This window comes from Elephas maximus, chromosome 11, assembly GCF_024166365.1.
Source record: "Elephas maximus indicus isolate mEleMax1 chromosome 11, mEleMax1 primary haplotype, whole genome shotgun sequence".
NCBI classification, from domain to species: Eukaryota; Metazoa; Chordata; class Mammalia; order Proboscidea; family Elephantidae; genus Elephas; species Elephas maximus.
In genome coordinates this window covers 9,143,018-9,163,596 of record NC_064829.1, presented here as the reverse complement: position 1 = coordinate 9,163,596, position 20,579 = coordinate 9,143,018, and the positions used below count along the sequence as shown (strand labels likewise).

General features: G+C 39.9%; 1 protein-coding gene across 2 annotated transcripts in view; it reads left to right on the top strand.

The window, feature by feature from the left end:
- Nucleotides 1-19,672, top strand: part of PSMG2 (proteasome assembly chaperone 2) — a 29,451-nt gene extending 9,779 nt beyond the window's left edge. For both annotated transcript variants that reach the window (XM_049900908.1, XM_049900910.1), the window contains exons 4-7: nucleotides 2,690-2,808; nucleotides 3,643-3,816; nucleotides 18,384-18,504; nucleotides 19,353-19,672. In XM_049900908.1, the coding sequence (XP_049756865.1) occupies nucleotides 2,690-2,808; nucleotides 3,643-3,816; nucleotides 18,384-18,504; nucleotides 19,353-19,445 (507 nt within the window). In that variant the 3' untranslated portion in view covers nucleotides 19,446-19,672. The remainder of the gene's footprint in view (nucleotides 1-2,689; nucleotides 2,809-3,642; nucleotides 3,817-18,383; nucleotides 18,505-19,352) is intronic.
- The last annotated feature ends 907 nt before the right edge of the window (nucleotides 19,673-20,579 follow it).

The window sequence follows — 20,579 nt, the reverse complement described above, 5'->3', positions numbered from 1 at the left end:
TGGCCACTCTGGCCTTCCTGTGGTATTCATACATACCAAGCTCACTCCTGTGTCAGCACCTTTGCACTAGTTTCTCTGCTGGAACGCCTCCCCCAAATAGCCAAATGTCTCCTTTCTGGTAGGTCTTGGCTTAAGTGTTACCTCATCAGAAAGGCCTTCCCTGGCCACCCTTTCTATCTCCTTATCGTGCTTTGCTTTTCTTCACAGCTCACTACCACCTGGCATGTCATATTTATTTGTTTATTGTCTGCCTCTCTAATTGGAAATAAGTTTCCTTGGAGGAGGTCGCTCCTTCTTAACTCCCCACTGCTACAGCAGTGCCTTGTATATGGAGATGTTCACAGGAAGTATCTGTTGGATAGATCACTCAGAATGACCACGGTGCCATCTACTCAGGAGGTCAGAAATAAGGGGCTTTAATGACATGGTTCGCTGCAGAGTACTTTTTTATTTAAGTGTAACATACACAGAGGAATGTGCACAAATCTTAAGTCTGTAGCTTAATGAATTTTCACAAAAGTAAATGCTTCAGCCATCCCAGCCTCCAGATCAAGAAATTGAATATTTCTGACGTTCCAAGCCCTCCCCCACACCTCATCCAGCCATTGCTTACTTAAATGGAATCTGAGGGTATGTGTTCCTTCACGGCCAGCTTCCTTTGCTCAGTGTTCTGTTTGTGAGGTTCGTTCATTTATTCTCAGTTGTGTGTGGTATTCCACCGTATGGATAAATCTTAACTGTATGTGCAAATAACACATTGTACTATTGATGAAGTGTTTGATTTTTTCCAGTTTGAGGCCCTCGGGAATAGTGCCGCTATAATTGTTTTTGATGTTCATATTTGATACGTATCACTCTCTCCTTTTTTTCATAAATGGTTTCATACCCAAAGTTTTGCAGTGAGAATTGCTGGCATTTTTACATTGTGCCACATGGCTTTTTTGTTGTCTTTCTAATACCAGTTAAAGAATTAAGATGATTCAAACACTTTTAAATGAAATTTTTAGTGGGCAAAAATAATTTATAAGGTAATTTCAAATGTTTATTGAATGTTGATTCTTTACACCAATGCTATTCTAAGCACTTTATGATTGTATTTAATTCTGACAGCAATCCTATGAGGTACATAATTAACATTATCCTTATTTTACAAATGAGGAAACTGAAGCACGGAAGGGTTAAGCAATTTGCCTAAAGGGTACAGTCCATAGCAGGTGGTGCCAGCATTCTGTGTAGGCAGCCTGACTCCAACATGCCTCTCTTAGCTACTGCACTATAAAAGTTATCCCTTTCCTTACCTGCATTTCAGATTTTATAGAACAATCATCTTAACAGCCTGTGAAGCGTTTCCATAAAGTGAGTTTTCTCCCAAATATTTTGTAACCCACATTCCATATTCACTGTTAACATCTTGTCACACCTGCTTGATCTCTGTCTATACTTGCACAGAGTTTTCCTTCTGCTGAACAACCCAGAAGTAGGCTTAGAGACATCATGCCATTTTACTCTTGACTACTTCACACATCTTTCAGTATCAGGGACATTCCCCTTCCCAACCACGCCACCATTACCACACCTGAGAAAATCAGCATGCAGTGAATTATTTAGTTGCATCATTCATTGTACTTGGATCAACAGTCAGTGCCGGTGCAAGCAGCAGTCAGGAAGTCAAACAATGTATTGGACTAGGCAAGTCTGCTGCAAAGGACCTTTTTAAAGTGTTGAAAAGCAAAGGTGTCACTTTGAGGACTAAGGTGCACCTGACCCAACCAGGGTGTTTTCAGTTACCTCATATGTATGTGAAAGCTGTACAGTGAATGAAGAAGATCTAAGGAAAGTTGATGTATTTGAATTGTGGTGATGGCGAAGAATATACCATGCCAGAGGAATGAACAAATCTATCTAGGAGTAGGTACAACCAGACTGCTCCTTAGCAGTGAGGATGGCAGGACTGCATCTTGCTTACTTTGGACACGTAATTAGGAAAGTTCAGCAGCTAGAAAAGGATGTTTGGTAAAGTAAAGGGTCAGGAAATCAGGGAAAACCCTCCATGAGATGTAAAGATTGTGCAGGATGGCACAGGACTGAGCAGTGTTTTGTTCTGTTATACATAATGTTGCATGACAACTAACGACGATCATCCAATATATTCGCGTTTCCCCAGGTGTCCCCAAAATGTTCTTTGTAGTTTGTTTGGTTCAGGTCAGGACCCAGTCAAGGTTCACATGTAGCATTTGACTGTTAACGTCTTTTTAGTTGGTATCCTTCAGTTTAAAACTAGCCACCCTTCTCTCCACAATCTTGATTCCTTTGAGGAATCTGCTGCATTCGGGATTCCTCATGATCAGATCCAGGTCAGAAATTTCTGGCAAGAACATCTTATAGATGATCATGTGGTGGTTTTTAACAATAAGTCATTCAAATTGAGAACTGAGAAATTTTCCTCTATCAAAATAGAAAAGTTTTAAAACCTAGAGTACTGGCAAATAATTTATTTCTTATTAAAAAAAAAAATCATAAGCTTGTATTAAATAACTCATTGATCTTCAACTTTTACCTTCAGTTTAGGGATGATAAATGTATTTGAAAATACTAATAATTTTAGTATATGTAAATATATAACATAAAATTCTTTTATTATACTTTAAGGTCTAACTTTTTGACTTTATTTTTTCAATGGTGTATAAAGTATAAATCCAAACCATTCTGTGAAAAGCTGCTTTCCTGGATAAAAAGCAGTAACCTTGCCAGGGTTATTGTACTTTCAAGCAGTCATTCGTACCACTGCAATGATCTACAGCTTCGCAGGTATGTTCTTGCCTTTGAAAATTTATTTTTGTTACGGTTCGTTACAGTATGTTGGTAATTTCACACTATTAAAAATTTTTTTTAATACCGATGTGTATCGTTGCCTCTCCTCTCTGAAATTTAGAAAGAGGCAAGTGAGAGAAAGCTGAGAGATAAAAGAGAGTGCCTTCAGGTGGATACTGTTAGTTCCTATGAGATAAGTACAAGTCGGGGCACAGGACAGGCTTCGGTGTAAAGTAGAGATGTTCTAGAACATGCTTTATCATTTGGTATCACACTTTAGGATATACATGACAACATCACAGCCTAGTTGGAAGAATACCCAAGATTTATCATTGAATAATTTTAAAAAGATCGGGTTGATATTTCTACATATTGCCAATATGCAACTGTTTGTATTACAGAAATCCAGTTGCCTCTAAGTATAGCTCCCTGGCGTGTCAGAATGAATTCTTAAATGTAAGAGTGACCAAGATATAGAAATATATTTTATTGCATTATCATTTATACACCTATAAAAGCAGGATTAAAAATGTCTATAAGCCAAGAATTACCTTTCAAAACCAAAGCTAACTTCTAAGAATCCTGTAGTAGACACTCCGGGCCACATGGCCTGAGGGAGCCTTGGGAGATAGGTTTGTTCCCACGATGGTCTTCTGCTCTCTTCTAAGTAAGTAAATAGCAAACTAAAGCAATATTTTTTATATGTTGTTCTTTCTTGTATTTTATCTTGGGCAAACAGATACATGGAGAATAAGATAATTTTAGCTAAAAGAACTGATAATTTGATTTATTCGTGAGTTTTAAAAAAATTAATTATATAATTGTTCCCAGTACTCCCTTCCGCTACCTTCTTACACCTTCCATGCAAAGAAGTGTTCAGAATAAAATAAAGAGCCTTAACTGGGAAGAAATGGAAAAAAGCCAGTGCGTTCCCGGAATCGAGGATTCTGAGTTTTGTGTCCGTATCCCTGGAGGAGGTATCACAAAAGCACTCTATGAGGAAAGGTGAGTTGGGTTACCTGCTCACTTGTTTGTTTCCCACCTTGATTAAAAATGAAATGAAGATCATTAGGAGGGTGTATTGGATTACTACTTAGTTGAGCATTGGAAATGTATTTGTAAAACAAGTGCTTTATTGGAGACCATACGTTCCGGGGAAAGATTTAAATTTGGTTGTAGCAGGATTGGTTCCTGAAAACCTGTGTTTAATGCTTTAATGTGTGTGGCATTTTAGGGATTCTGGTCCTTATTGCATTCAGCCTCTACGATCACTCCTGATTAGCGTTTGGAATCGTGAACTTTAAAACAGCAAGTTAATGTAAAGATAGAAAAGAGAAAGCGATGTCCTTTTTTTTTTTTTAGCCCCCCTCCTTTTTTAAATTGATTTATATGTCCACACCCAGTTTACCATCTGATTTTTTTGTACATGTGGTACAGATACACACAACAAAACATTTGCCAGTTGAACGTTTTCCTCATGCACAATTCAGTGACATTGGTTACACTCTTCATGTTGTGCAACCCTTATCCCTTCTTTTTCCTAATAATTCTACCAGATTAACATAAACTCAGTTTCATCCCCCCTCCAGCAAAAACTCCCCATCCCCCTTCCTCCCACCCCTGGTAATTACTAATAAGCTTTGGTTTCTAGATGTTTGCTTATTTCATGTAAACGAGGTCATACAGTATTTGTCCTTTTGTGACTGACATCTTGCTCGCATAATGTTTTAAAGGTTCGTCCATGCTATTCATTTCTCTTTGTGGCTGAGTCATACTCTGTTGTGTGTATGAACCACATTTTGTTTATCCATTCACCTGTTGATGGACATTTCTGTTGTTTCTACCTTTTGGCTTGTTGTAAAAAGTTCTGCAACAAGCACTGATGTACAGATTTCTGTTTGTGTTCCTGCCTTCATTTTTGGGGGGTATATACTTAGGTTTGGAATTGCTGGGTCAACTTTTTGAGGAGCTGCCAAACTTTTCCACAGCACTGTACCATTTTGCATTCCCACCAGGGATTGATGAGGGTTACACTTCCTCCACGTCTTCACCAATACCTGTTGTTTTCCCTTTTTTTTTTTGATCATTGCTATTCTAGTGGGGGTGAGGTGATAGCTCATTGGTGGTTTTGATTTACATCCTCCTAATGGCAAATGACATTGAGCATCTTTTCATGTGCTTGTTGGCCATTTAAATATCCTCTTTGGTGGACTGTCCGAGTTCTTTGCCTATTTTTTGATTGTTTGATCAGATTTTTAGACACTTAAGCTATACTTAGAAACACTGGTGACGTAGTGGTTAAGAGTTCGGCTGCTAACCAAAAGGTCGGCAGTTCGAATCCACCAGTCACTCCTTGGAAACCATATTGGGCAGTTCTACTCTGTCCTGTAGGGTCACTATGAGTTGGAATCAACTCGACAACAGTGGATTTGGCTTTTTTTTTTTTCCTTGAAGCTGTACTTACGTAACCTGTCTCATTCTTTTGCCTCCTATTTCACAAGATCTGAGGCTGCCTTAGAGATTAACCAGCAGTCTTGCTTTATGCTTTAATGTCCCGAGCCTTCCTCCATGCTGTGGGGTTGATGTGCCTGATAGGTTTATATAAGACAGAACCAGTGACTATGAAATAAGGGTGGGGCAAATCTTCACAGGGTAGTGAGCCAGAGGGTGTCTTCTGCTGCTTCACAGGCACGTGTGCTGTACTCCCCACTTTGCATAGAAAAGATCACTGAACAAGCATACTGCCAGCGCCCTCATCAGTGAGCTTGTAGAGTTGGGCAGAGCTAACTCTAGAAAAAATTTGTTCTCCAGTACTATTGCTAAAATTCAACGGATAAGTCTGTCTCCTTACTTACGATTGTAAATTTCGAGAGTATAAACCTAGTGTTGCAAATCAGAACCACTGGTTTGCTTGCTCTGAAATCATCACCATGACTTGTGCATGGCCAGAGGGAGTAATCGCAGCAGTAATAGTGATGTAAGTAGTGGTGATAGTATTAGCAGCTAACTATGTGCCTGGTACTGTTCTGTGCACCTTGCATGTATTTAGTCACTTAATTCTTATCACAACCACATAGAATACATACTGTACTAACTTTCTTTTATACACAATAAAATTAAAGAGCAGCAAAAACTTATTAAAAGTCATACTGGTAGTGACAAAGCCAGGATTTGAACAGTCATCTGGCCCCAAACCTCTGCACTTTTTTTTTTTTAATTCAGGCTTAATTTCTTGTTGTGTTAATGGTGCTGTCTACTCGGTTCTGACTTACAGTGACCTTATGTACAACAGAACAAAACACTGGCTGGTTCTGCACCATCCTCACAATCATTGCTATGTTTGAGCCCATTGTTGCAGCCACTGTATCAGTACATCTCTTTGAGGGTCTTCCTCTCTTTCCTGACCCTCTACTTTACCAAGCAGGATGTCCTTCTCCAGGGACTGGTCCCCCCAATAACACGTCCAGAGTATGCGAGATGAAGTCTCAACATTTTCATTTCCAAGGAGTACTCTACTATTTTCCATTCAAGACAGCTTGTTCGTACTTCTGGCAGTCCATGGTATATCCAGTATTCTTTACCAACACTATAATTCAAAAGTATCAATTCTTCTTCAGTCTTGCTTATTCATTGTCCAGGTTTCACTTACATGTGAGGCAATTGAAAATACAATGGCTTGGGTCGGGTGCACCATAGTCCTCCAAAAAAGAAGGTCCTTTGTAGCAGATTTGTCCTGTGCAATATGTCATTTCATTCCTTATCTGTTGATCCTTGACAACTTCAGTCTCTTCTCTATTAATCTTGATGTTTATTGGTCCAGTTGTGAGGATTTTTGTTTCCTTTATGTTAAGGTGTAATCCATACTGAAGGCTGTTAGTCTTCGATCAGTAAGTGTTTCAAGGCCTCTTTGCTTTCAGCAAGCAAAGTTGTGTCATCTGCATATCACAGGTTGTTAATGAATCTTCCACCAATCCTGATATTACATTCTTTTTCATGTAGTCCAGCTTCTCGGATTATTTGCTCAGCATACAAACTGAATAAGTGTGGTGAAAGCTACAACTGCGACACACACTGTCATGGATTGAATTGTGTCCCCCCAAAATATGTGTTAACTTAGTTAGGCCAGGATTCCCAGTATTGTTTGGTTGTCCTCTATTTTGTGATTGTAATTTTGAGAGGAGTAGGGTGGGGTTGTAATACCACACTTACCAGGTCACCTCCCTGATCCTAGCTAAAGGGAGTTTCCCTGGGGTGTGACCTGCACAACCTTTATCTCTCAGGGGATGAAAGGGAAGCAAGCAGAGAGTTGGGGACCTCATACCACCAAGAAAGCAGCAGCAGGAGCAGAGCATGTCCTTTGGACCCGGAGTCCCTGCACCTGAAAAGTTCCTCGACCATGGGAAGATTGAGGACAAGGACCTTCCTCCAGGGCCAAGAGAGAATTCCTTCCCCTGCAGCCAACACCCTGAATTTCGACTTGTAACCTACTAAAACCCAGCCAGTCGAGTGTAACCTACTAGGCTGTGAGAAAAGAAATTTCTCTTTGTTAAAGCCATCCATTTGTGGTATTTCTGTTATGGCAGCACTAGATAACCAAGGCACACACCTTTCCTGATTTTAAACTATGCAGTATCCCCTTGTTTTTGTTGAATGACTGCCTCTTGGTCTATGTACTGGTTCCTCATGTGCACAGTTAAGTGTTCTGGAATTCCCATTCTTGCAATGTTATCCATAATTTGTTATGATCCACGCAGTCAAATTTCTTTGCATAGTCAATAAAACACAGGTAAACATCTTTAATCTATCTGACATCAGCAGTGATACCCCTTATTCCACTTCCTCTTCTGATATGGCTTGAAGCTCTGGCAGTTCTCTGTCAGTGTACTACTGCAACTGCTTTTGAATTATCTTCAGCAGAATTTTACTTGAGTGTGCTATTAATGATATTGTTTGATAATTTCCTCATTCATTTGGATCACCTTTCCTTGGAATAGGCATAAATATAGTTCTTTTTCAGTCAGTTGGCCAGGTAGCAGCTATCTTCCCAGATTTCTTGGCAGAGACGAGTGAGCACCTCCAGCGCTGTATGCGTTTGTGGAAACATCTCAATTGGTATTCCGTCAATATTTGGAGGTTCTTTTTCGTAGATGCCTTTAGTGCAGCTTGAACTTCTTCCTTCAGTACCATCGGCTCTTGATCATATGCTACCTCCTGAAATAATTGAACATCAACCAGTTTATTTTGGTATAGTGACTCTGCGTATTCCCTCCATCTTCTTTGGACACTTCTTGCGTCGTTCAATATTTTACCCATGCCAAAAATCTGAAACCAAACCAGTTGTCATTGAGTCGATTCCAACTCATAGCGACTCTGTACGATAGAGTAGAACTGCCCGTAGGATTTCCAAGGAGCAGGTGGTAGATTCTATCTTTTGGTCAAAACCCTAGCTCTTAACCAGTGCACCACCAGAGCTCCATTTTGCTCATAGAATCCTTCAGTATTGCAACTCAGGAGTTGAATTTTTTCCTTAGTTGTTTCAGCTTGAGAAATCCAAGTGTGCTCTTCCTTTTTGGTTTTTCTAACTCCAGGTCTTTACACATTTCATTATGATGCTTAATTTTCTTCTCAAGCCATCCTTTGAAATCTTCAGTTCAGCTTTTTTACTTCCTCATTTCTTCCAGTCAGTTCAGCTGCTTTGCGTTAAAGAGCAAGTTTCAGAGTCTCTTCTGACATCCGTTTTGGTCTTTCCTGTCTTTTTAATGACCTCTTGCTTTCTTGTATGATTTCGTTGATGTCATTCCACAATTTGTTTGGTCTTTAGTCATTAGGATTCGGTGTGTCAAATCTGTTCACGAGATGGCCTTTAAGTTCAGGTGAGATATACTCAAGATCATATTTTGGTCCTTGTGAATTTGCTTTCATTTTCTTCAAGTTCAGCTTGAACTTGCATGTGAACAATTGATGATGGTCTGTTCCGCAGTCAGCCAGCCCCTGGCCTTGCCCTTGGGTGATGATACTGAACTTCCCCATCGTCTCTTTCCACAGATGTAGTTGACTTGATTTCTGTGTATTCCATCTGGTGAGGTCCACGTGTGTAGTTGCCGTTTATGTTGTTGTAAAAGGTATTTGCAATGAATAAATCATTGGTCTTGCAGAACTCTGTCATGCGATCTCTGATGTCATTTCTGTCACCAACGCCATATTTTCCCACTGCGGATCCTTCTTTCTTTCAGATTTTGCGTTCCAATCACCAGTAATTATCAGTGCATCTTGATTGCATGTTTGATCACTTTCAGACTGCAGAATTTGGTAAAAATCTTAATTTCTTCATCTTTAGCATTAGTGGTTGGTGCGTAAATTTGAATAATAGTTGTATTAATTGGTCTTCCTTGTTAGGTGTATGGCTATTACCCTATCACTGACAGCATCGTATTTCAAGATAAATCTTGAAATGTTCTTTTTGTCAATGAACGCGATGTCATTCCTTTTCAATTTGTTATTCCCAGCATAGTAGACCAAAAGATTGTCCGATTCAAAATGGCCAGTATTAGTTCATTTCAGCTCACTAATGCCTGGGATATCGATGTTTATGCATTCCGTTTCATTTTTGATGACTTACAAATTTCCCAGATCCATATTTCATACTTTCCATGTTCCACTTATTAATGGATATTTGCAGCTGTTCTCATTTGGAGTCGTGCCACATCAGCAAATGAAGGTCCTGAAAGCTTAATTCCATCTGCATCATTAAGGTCGACTCCACTTTGAGGAGGCAGCTCTTCCCTAGTTGAATTTTGAGTGCCTTCCAACCTGAGGGGCTCATCTTCTGGTACTCTTATCAGACAATGTTCTGCTGCTATTCATAAGGTTTTCACTGGCCAATTTTTTCAGAAGTAGATCACCACGTCCTTCTTCCTAGTCTGTCTTTAGTCTGGAAGCTCCACTGAAACTTGTTCACCGTGGCTGACTCTACTGGCATTTGAAATACCAGTGGCATAGCTTCCAGCATCACATCAACACGCAAGCCACCACAGTATGACAGACTGACAGACGAATGGTGGTAGGCTTAATTAGTCCACTTTATTTTTCCTATATAAAAACATAAATATTGTACCTTTAACTGCTTCACTATCAGGTGCAGTACTTATGGTCCAGGATAACAGTGAGCTTTATTCTTTGTCTAAAAGTTGAGCTTATTCCCAGTTATTTGAAATTACTTATATGTTTTTTCTTTCTGAAAATATTTGATTTCTCTGTCAGAAGTGGTACAGGCATTTCATCTTGTCTTTCCAGTACAACTTGTTTTGCTCATCTCTGACCATACTTGCATATCTTTTCAGCTTTCCTTTATTCCCTGAAAACCTAATCCAGTTAAAACCACTATTTCGTTCAACAATTCCTTTTTGTCTAATTCCTTATCCACGTCATATCTTTCCTTCTTTTTCTATCTCACTTATACCCCACAATATATCACTGCAACTGCTCTCTTACCATGGCTGCGTTATCACCCTCCATACTTGGCCTGCAAGCCACCAGCTTTGCATCATTTCAGTTATCCCCCTTCCCTTACTTAATTTAGGGCATGGGGTTTCTTGCACAGACTGCTGTCAGGGTCTCTTCATTGACTTCTCTGCCTCCATTCTGACACATTCTGATGCATCTCAACAATGTTGCCAGAATTAACTTTCTAAAATGCAAAACTGATCACAACACTCTCTGATTACAATCCATCAGTGACATCACCTGTCATCTCCAGAATCCAGTTTGTACTCTAACTTGCCAGCGAGGCCCTCCACAACCGCCTGGCCAGCTCACTCCTTGCCACTCCATCCACCTCCGGTTAAACTGCTTGCAGCCACCATGTCCTAGAAACTCTTTCATTCTTTCTTGTTTTTGTTCCCTGTATTTTCTTCTTTTTGTCCCTGTTGAAAAACCTGCCTAGCTTCCAAGAGTTAGTTTATGCATCACCTCCTCCCTGAGTTCTTAATTGTTCCTCCCTGTATTAGGCTGCGTCCTCTAGAGGAGCAAAGCTAGTGAAGCATATCTGTAAATATATAGAGAGATTTATTTCAGGGAAATGGCTCATGCAGTTATGGAGGCTGGCAAGTCCCAAATCCATGGGTCAGGTGGCAGGCTGAAGGCATCTCACATCCTGAGAGCTGGAGGTCAGAGGATGATAAAGTGAATGCAGGATCGGAGAAAGACGAGGCAAGTTTTGCTAGACATCCGTATGTATATATATTTGATGCAAGTCACACTGCCAAGAAAACTCCCCTTCCAACTAATTGGCTGCTCACATCAGGTTATAAAATGGAGGATGATTACCTAATGTCTGCCAAATCACTGAGAACATAGTCTAGCCAAGTTGAGACATAACAGTAACCATCACACTCCCCTTCTCCACAAGGAATTTACTACTCCCATTGCTCTACACACCTGTAAAGTTTTTTTGCACTTCTTGTTACTTTTCTACAAGTCAGTCTTCTAGACGGTTGCTTCTGACCATATCAGTAGCTGGTATCATACTTGCCCTCCTGTCATAAACAAGTGGAAACTGGACAACATAAATGAAGCAACTGTTTCTCAGACATAGGACAACATGCAGCACAGGACTGTGATCCCTGAGGGAAGGGAAGCAAAAGCCCTGAAGTTGATTCTGCCTGGAGATACTTTCCAGACTGCAACACTGGAAGGAGACCCAAGTGGAGCACAGTGGTCCTGAATTGAGACAACAGACCAGAGTTCCCTGAAACACAGAACCCGAGAAGAGGAAGCTACTCATAAAAAGAGCTCTAGAAACCTTCCTTGGAGTCTTCCTGTGTCTTCTCTGAATTCTAACCACACATGTGTAGGGTGAAACTCCATGAAACTGTTAGGTAGCTTCAGATGGGACAATTTCTAGAGCTCACAGCAGCTGGGAGATGTTCGGACACAGACCAGAATGTAGAGACCTTGTTGAACCTTTGGGTTATTTAGTAGAGACCCCAGAAAGATCCAGCCTTAGAAGCAGGACTAAACTAGCCCTGTAATAAAGGCTACTCAGTAAGAACACAAGTAAGAAGACTTAAGAACAAACCTTAAAGGGATCAGGCTGATACATGAAGTAGATTAACTGTCTACCAAAACAGACTTCACTCTAAAGCAAGAGTCAGCTAACTTTTTCTGTAAAGGGCCAGATAAGTAAATTTTTTAGGTTTGGAAGGCACTCGGCTATGCTGTTATAATGCAAAAGCAACCGTTGACAATAGGTAAATAAATGGACATGGCTGTGTTCCAGTAAAACTTTATTTACAAAAATAGACAGTGGGCCAGTTTTTGTCTTCGGGTGGTTGTATGCCAAACCCTGCTCTAAAGAAAGACAGCAAAATCCAGGCACTCAACAACATAACATTCATAGTGTCCTACATCCAACAAAAAATTATTAGAGTCACGAAGAAGCAGGAGAATGTGACCCATAACCAGGAGACGTATCAGTCAATAAAAACACATCCAGAAATAACAGAATTATCAAGGACTTCAAATTAGCTGTTATATAAGCTCACGGATTTAAAGGAAACTGTAAACATAAGGAAGAGCATAACCAACTTTAAAAAATAACCAAATTGAACTCCTATAGCTGAAAGATGCAGTTTCTGAAATGACAGTTCACTGGGTGGGCTAACATCAGAACAGAAGAAAAAAAATCAGTGAACTGGGAATAGGGCAATAGAAACAACCTGATGAAGCACAGAGAGAAGAAAAACAAGTAGAGCCTCAGTAATCTGTGAGACAGTATTAAGTCACCACATGTGTATAGTTGAAGTCAAGGGTCAGTTGGGACGGGCATTGCAGAAACCAAAAAGCACTTGAAGAACTAATGGCCAAAATTTTTTCAGATTTGGTGAAAACTGTTAATAACACTACACCAGCACCCATCTGTCTGATTGTTCTGTGGTGGGTTATATGTTACTGTGGTGCTGGAAGCTATGCCACTGGTATTTCAGATACCAGCAGGGTCACTCACCCATGAAGGACAGGTTTCAGTGGAGTTTGCACATTGAGACATACTTTTTTTTAGGAAGAAAGGTCTAGTGATCTACTTCTGAAAATTAGACACTAAAAATCTTATGGAATATTGCCTGAGATTTCAGCTCACTTTGGATGCGTCACCAGGAAGGACTGATTGCTGGAAAAGGACATGTGTGGTTAAGGGCCAGTGAAGGCAAGGGACACCATCGATTAGACGAATTAACACAACATCCACAACAAATTTTTTGACTCAAACATACCGACAATCATGAAGATGGCACAGGACCATGCAACATTTTGTTCTGTTGTACGCAGAGTCACCATGAGGTAGAACTGACTCGATGGCAACTAACAACAGCAGTTAACCTCCAGATCCAAGAAACTCAACGAACTCCCAGCAAGAAACACAAGTAAATCACACCAAGACGCATTATGATCAAAGCTTATGAGGTGGGTTCTCTTATCGCCCTGTTACGTATGACGAACATTAAAACTCTGATTGAGTAACTTGCCCAACATGTCTGGTAAGTGGCAGAGTAAGAATCTGAACCCAGGTACAGGAGTACCTCAGAGAGAGTGCAGATTGGGTTTCAGACCTCTGCAGTAAAGCGAATATCACAATATAGCAAGTCCATGTGAGTTTTTTGGGTTCCCAGTGCATATAAAAGTTATGTTTACACTATATCTTAGTCTGTTAATTCCTTTCATGAAAGGTTTCCTGTTGCGTGGGATGCTGCGTTTCGCCCGCAGTAGAACTTCTTTCAAGTTGGAGTCAGTTCTCTCAAACCCTGCCGCTGCTTTATCAACTAAGTTTATGTAGTATTCTGAATTCTTTGTAGTCATTTCAGTAATGTTCACAGCATCTTCACCAGGAGTAGACTCCATCTCAAGAAACCACTCTCTTCGCTCATCCATAGGAAGCAACTCCTCGTCTGTTAAAAGTTTTATCATGAGATTGCTGTAATTCAGTCACGTTTTCAAGCTCCACTTCTAATTCTAGTTATTTTGCTATTTCTACCACATCTGCAGTTTACTTCTTTCACTGAAGTCTTGAACCCCTCAAAGTCATCCATGAGGGCTGGAATCAACTTCTTCCAAACTCCTGTTAATGTTGGTATTTTGACCTCCTACCATGAATCACGAATGTACTTAATGGCATCTAAAATGGTGAATCCTTTCCAGAAGGTTTTCAATTTACTTTGCCCAGCTCCATCAGAGGAATCACTATCTATGACAACTATAGCTTTATGAAATGTATTTCTTATATAATAAGACTTGAAAGTCAAAATTACTCCTTGATCTATAGGCTGCAGAATGGATGTTGTGTTAGCAAGCATAAAAACATTAATCTCCTTGTACATCTCTACCAGAGCTCTTGGGTTACCAGGTCCATTGTCAATGAGCAGTGATATTTTGAAAGAAATGTTTTTTTCTGAGCGGTAGGTCTCAATAAAAAAAAAAATTTTTTTTAATAGTGAGGTTAAAACATTCAGCAGTCCATGTTGTAAGCAGATGTGCTGTCATCTAGGCTTTGTTGTTCCATTTAGAGAGCACAGACAGAGTAGATTTAGCACAGTTTTTAAGGGCCCTAGGATTTTTCAATGATAAATAAACATTGGCTTCAACTTAAAGTCACCAGCTGCGTTAGCCCCTAACAAGAGAGTCAGCCTGCATGTTGAAGCTTTGAGGCCAGGGATTGACTTCTCCCCTCTAGCTATCAGAGTCCTAGAAGGCATCTACTTCTGATATAAGGCTGTTTTGCCTGCACTGAAAATTCTGTTGCTTAGTGTAGCCGCCTTCATCAGTTATCTTAGCTAGATCTTCTGGATGCCTTGCTACATCTTCTTCATTAGCACTTGCTGCTTCGCCTTGAAATTTTATGTTATGGAGATGGCTTCTTTCCTGAAATCTCATGAACCAACCTCTTCTAGCTTCACGCTTTTCTTCTGCAGCTTCCTCACCTCTCTCAGTCTTCATACATTTGAAGAGAGTTAGCCCCTTGTTCTGAATTAGGCTTTGGTTTAAGGAAATGTGGCCGGTTTGATCTTCTATCCAGAACACTAAAACTTCTTCCATATCAGCAATAATGCTGTTTCACTTTCTTGTCGTTCATGTTTTCACTGGATTAACGCTTTTAATTTCCTTCAAGAACTTTTCTTCTGCAATCACAATTTGACTAACTGGCACAAGAGGCCTAGCTTTCAACCTGTCTTTCTCAGTAAGTTTAATCATTTCTCAGTAAGCTTAATCATTTCTAGCTTTTTATTTAAAGTGAGATGTGCAACTTGAACACTAAGGGGCCATCGTAGGGTTATAAACTGGCCTAGTGTCGATATGGTCTTGTCTCAGGGAATAGGAAGACCTGAGGAGAGGGAGAGAGATGGGGTTCGTTGGAGCAGTTAGAACATACACAGCTATCAGTTAAATTCGCCATCTTACATGGCATGTTTTGTGGCACCCCAAAACAATTACAATAGTAACATCAAAGATCACTGATCACAGATCACCATAACAGATATAATAATAATGAAAACGTTTGAAATATTGAATTACCAAATTTTGAATTACCAAAATGTGACACAGGGACTTGAAGTGAGCATGTGCCGTTGGAAAAATGGTGCTGATAGACTTGCTTGACACAGGGTTGCCACAAACCTTCAATTTGTAAAAAACAATATCTGCAAAGCACAATAAAGTGAAGCACAGTAAAACAAGGTATGCCTGTAATGTGTCCTAGTTACCGTTATTCCAAACTGATATGCTTATAAAATGGAGATAATTACAGCTTCCTCAAGAAATGTTTTAAGGACCACAGCAGTCAAAACAGCCTGGTGCTGGTACAACTGCACATACATAGGCCAATGGAACAGAATTGAGAATCCAGTCATAATTCATCCACCTATGAGCAGTTGATATTTGACAAAGGCCCAAAGTCTTTTTTATGGGGAGAAGACAGTCTCTTTAACAAATGGTGCTGGCGTAACTGGATATCCATCTGCAAAAAAAAAAATGAAACAAGGCCCATACCTCACACCACGTTCAAAAATCACCTCAGAATGGATCAAAGACCTAAATATAAAATCTAAAATGATAAAGATCATGGAAGAAAAAATAGGGACAACACCAGGAGCCCTAATACATGGCATAAACAGAATACAAAACATTGCTAACAATGCACAGACACCAGAAGAGACACTAGATAAGTGGGATAAGTGGGAGCTCCTAAAAATCAAACAGTTATGCTCTTCGAAAGACTTCACCAAAAGAGTAGAAAGACAGCCTACAGACTGGGAAAAAATTTTTTGACTACCACATATCTGATCAGGCTCTAATCTCTAAAATCTACAGGATAACTGCAAAACCTGAACAACAAAAAGACAACCCATTTAAAAAATGGGCAAAGGATATGAACAGGTACTTCACCAGATAAGACATTCAGGTGGCTAACAGACATACGAGGAAATGCTCATGATCATTTACCATTACCAAAAAAAGCCAAACCCAGTGCCGTCGAGTCGATTCCAACTCATAGTGACCTTATAGGACAGAGTAGAACTGCCCCATAGAGTTTCCAAGGAGCGCCTGGCAGATTCAAACTGCCTACCCTTTGGTTAGCAGCCATAGCACTTAACCACTACGCCACCAGGGTTTCCCATTTACCATTAAAAGAGAAATGTAAATCAAAACTACAATGAGATACCATTTCACCCCAACAAGGCTATCACTAATCCAAAAAACACAAAATAATAAATGTTGGAGAGGTTGTGGAGAGACTAGAACACTTAAACACTGCTGATGGTACAACCACTTGGAAATAGATTTGGTGCTTCCTTGAAAAATTAGAAATAGAAGTACCATATGATCCAGCAATCCCACTCCTTGGAAAATATCCTAAAGAAATAAGAGCCATCACATGAATATATATAGGCACACCCATGTCCGTTGCAGCACTGTTCACAATAGCAAAAAGATGGAAACAACCTAGATGTCCATCAACAGACGAATGGATAAACAAATTGTCGTATATACACAGAATGAAATACTATGCAACGATAAAGAACAATGATGAATTCATGAAACATCTCACCAACATGGATGAATCTGGAGGGGATTATGCTGAGTGAAATTAGTCCCAAAAGGACAAATATTGAATGAGACCACTATTGTAGGAACTGAAAGGTTTAAACACAGAAGAAAACATTTTTGGGTGGTTATGAGGGTGGGGAGGGAGGGAGAGGGAAACTCATTAGATTATAGACAAGAATCATCTTAGGTGAAGGGAAGGATCACACCTAATACCTGGCAGTCAGCACAGCTGGACTAAACCAGAAGCTAGGAAGTTTCCTGAATACAACCACACACTTCGAGGGACAGAGCAGGGGCTGGGGTCTGTGGACCATGGTTTCAGGGGTCATCTAGGTCAATTGGCATAACAAAGTTCGTTAAGAAAATGATCTGCATCCCACTTTGGTGAGTGGCGTCTGGGGTCTTAAAAGCTTTCAAGTGGCCATCTAAGATGCCTCAATTGGTCACAACCTACTTGGACCAAAGGAGAAGGAAGAACACCAAAGACAAGGAAAATATTAGTCTGAGAGACAAAAGGGCCACATAAACCAGAGACTCTATCAGCCTGAGACCAAAAGAACTAGATGGTGCCCAGCTACCACCAGTGACTGCCCTGACAAGGAATACAGCAGAGAGTCCCTGACAGAGCAGGAGAAAAGCGGGGTGTAGAACTCAAATTCATTTAAAAAGACCAGACGTAATGTTCTTACTGAGATTGGAGGAACTCTCAAAGCCATGGCCCCTGGACACTCTGTTAACCCAGAACTGAAACCATTCCCAAAGCCCACTCTTCAGACAAAGATTAGACTGGACTATTTTTTTTTTTTTTTTTTTATGAAACATAAAATAGTACTAGTGAAGAGTGTGCTTCTTAGCTCAAGCAGGTACACGAGACCAGAGGGACAGGAGCTGGTTGGATGGACACAGGAAACCCAGGGTGGAAAGAGGGAGTGTGCTGTCACATTGTGGGGGTTGCAGCTAGTGTCATATAACAATATGTGTATAAATTTTTGTATGAAAAAAGTTTTTTAAAAAGATTGAATCATAAAATATGCAGACAATGCTTAGCACATGATAATCACTCGATAAACAGTATTTTTAAGAGGCATTTATTTTTTCCTTCTCTGACTATTCCATTGTCTTCCAGTTTTCCTTCAGTGCTTTAGATCATTAACAAGGCTCTGGAGCCCTTTCACTCACTTTACTGTGATGCTGCAGAAAATCACCGTGTTCTAAAGCAGGTGTGGGCGGAGGTCGGAAGCTGCTGCGTGCACCACAGCCGCGGACAGAGGGCGGTTTTCGTTGAGCCTGGGGGAGAGGTACAGGCAGTGCCACAGGGCTCCTAACCCTGTCCCCACAGATAGAAGAGTCCATTTATGGCAGAGGGAGAGAAGCAGTCATCTGAGGAAAGTCATCTCCTTGTGGAAGCCTGGCAAGTGCCTACTAAAATCTGCATCTTGTATCAGTGGAAAAATACTGAATTATTTTATTTGTTATAGCTGTTCTAGAGAAATCCCAGTGGCGATTCTGCTGAAATTTGTATCCGAAGGAGACAATATCCCAGATGCATTAGGCCTTGTTGAGTATCTTAATGAATGGCTTCAGATCATTAAACCGTGTGTAAGTTTTTTATTGTTACTGTTGTTTTAGTATTATCTAATGCTCTCATTTGATGATGTCTTCATCAACTTGCATGTTTTTATCCTATATAAGTAGACCAAATAAGTGAAGTTGATGTTAAAAATAGACAATCTTTACATATAATTTAAGCTGAACTTTTGAAAAGAAAATAAGGACGGTAGACCAATCTCCAACCTACTGTTGTTTCATTAAAGCTGGCAGTGCTTCCAAAAAAGGAAAATCTGAAGTTCTTCTTTGTTCATGTTTCGTTAGTTATACCAGACAAATTCTTATAAAATAAGCAAGTCCTCTTTGGAATTCACGATCGTTTCTTTTTTTAAAGTGAAGTAGAAGGTATTGCTTACGTGAGCAATGTTGTAGCTATTGAACATGCATCATGGTTAATATACTTTCCTCTATTGTAACAGCACCCAACCTGGGAAGTCAGTTAGCCTCTGGGTACAACGAGCACCAGAAGGCTGCTCTGTGTCGTCCTGTCTTTTTAATCCGTGCTTTGGCGGAGAATAAATTGATACAAGCCATACAACATGGTGATTTTTTTTTTTTTTTTTTTAACTCTTCTTGATTTTGAATTTGATTTTACTCCATATGCAGTCCCTTCTGGCTGTTTATATGATTTGAAACTTGAGGAAATTTATCTTCAGTTAGCATAAAGACATAGAAATTTATTACTTTGTTTTTTCTTACCAATAAAGCTAAAAGTGCCAGAACCAAAAGGAGCCAAAAAAAAAAAAACTAGAGAAGGAAGAGTTTTACAATACTTGTGTGTTAAAAGGCAATTTGATTTTAAAATTTAAAGATGGGAATATTCTGTTTTTAAATTACAGGTGGATGCCCCCACAGTGTCTGCCTTGCCATGGAAAATACCAAGTTCTTGGAGATTTCTCTTTGGCAGTGGTCTTCCCCCTGCACTGTTCTGATCCGGTTTCAGTTTTATACCATGTGTCTCAGGATACTTGTCACCAACACAGCTGTTAAACATGCTATACAAAAATTTGTACTATCTGAGAATGTATTAGGAAATAGGTATTTACTTTTCATAGAAATCTCAAAGAAGAAAAGATTAACCTTCAAAGGCCACTTTTACCATACTTTTCATCATATATAACAGATGTAAATTTTGTATAATAAAATAATTTTGTCTAAAGTGTGTTTTTTTTTTTTTTTAACTCAAACTCTGTATGAGTTTTCTGAGGCCTCTGTAGCAAATTACCACAAACTTGATGGCATAAAACAACACGAATATATTATAGTTTTGAGGTCAGACGTCCAAAATCAGTCTAATTGGGCTAAAAGCAAGGTGTTGGCAGGGCTGGTTTCTTCTGGGGCTGTAGGGCAGAATCCTGTACCTTGCTTTTTTCAGCTTCTCGAGGCTGCCAGCATTTCTGGGCTCGTGGCCCTGTCCATCTTCAAAGCTGGCATCTGCCAATCCCTCTCTGACTCTGACCCTCTTACTTGCCCGCCTCCCTTTTTCACTTACAGAGACCTTTTGATTACATTGGGCCCACCCAAGTAATCCAAAATCACTTTCCCATCTCAAAAGAATTTTAGTATAAGAGAAAGAAAATCCGTTTTCAATTTTTGAGTGCCTACTACTGTACACAAGTCACTGTCTATACATGATCTTATCTTTCTGCCATTTAGCTGAGTTATCTCTTGCTGGGCTTTCTCATCTGTGAAACTGGGGCTTGTAATATTGGGGGTGTGCCTTATTCCACAGCACTCAGTAATTGTTTCCTTTTTGTAGGTAAGTCATTCTGGGTTCTGCAACCTGTTTCTGTATTAAGTGGAGAGCCTCAGAAGCTTTTAATTGAAATGCTTTTTTCCAAGGGTTTCCCTTTCCAGTGCGTTAATAAAATGTTTTTCTTTTGACTCAGCTATTTAACTCCATTGATAATGAGTTTCTCTGAGATTCCTTAGGGAAGTTGAGACACAGAAGCCTCATGGGGACTGTTAGGATCTGCATCATACCATCAGCTCTGTAGCGGCTCACGTTCATTCGGACACTGCAGCACTATCCGCTGTCCACCACTCCAGAGCCCACTATGCTCAGA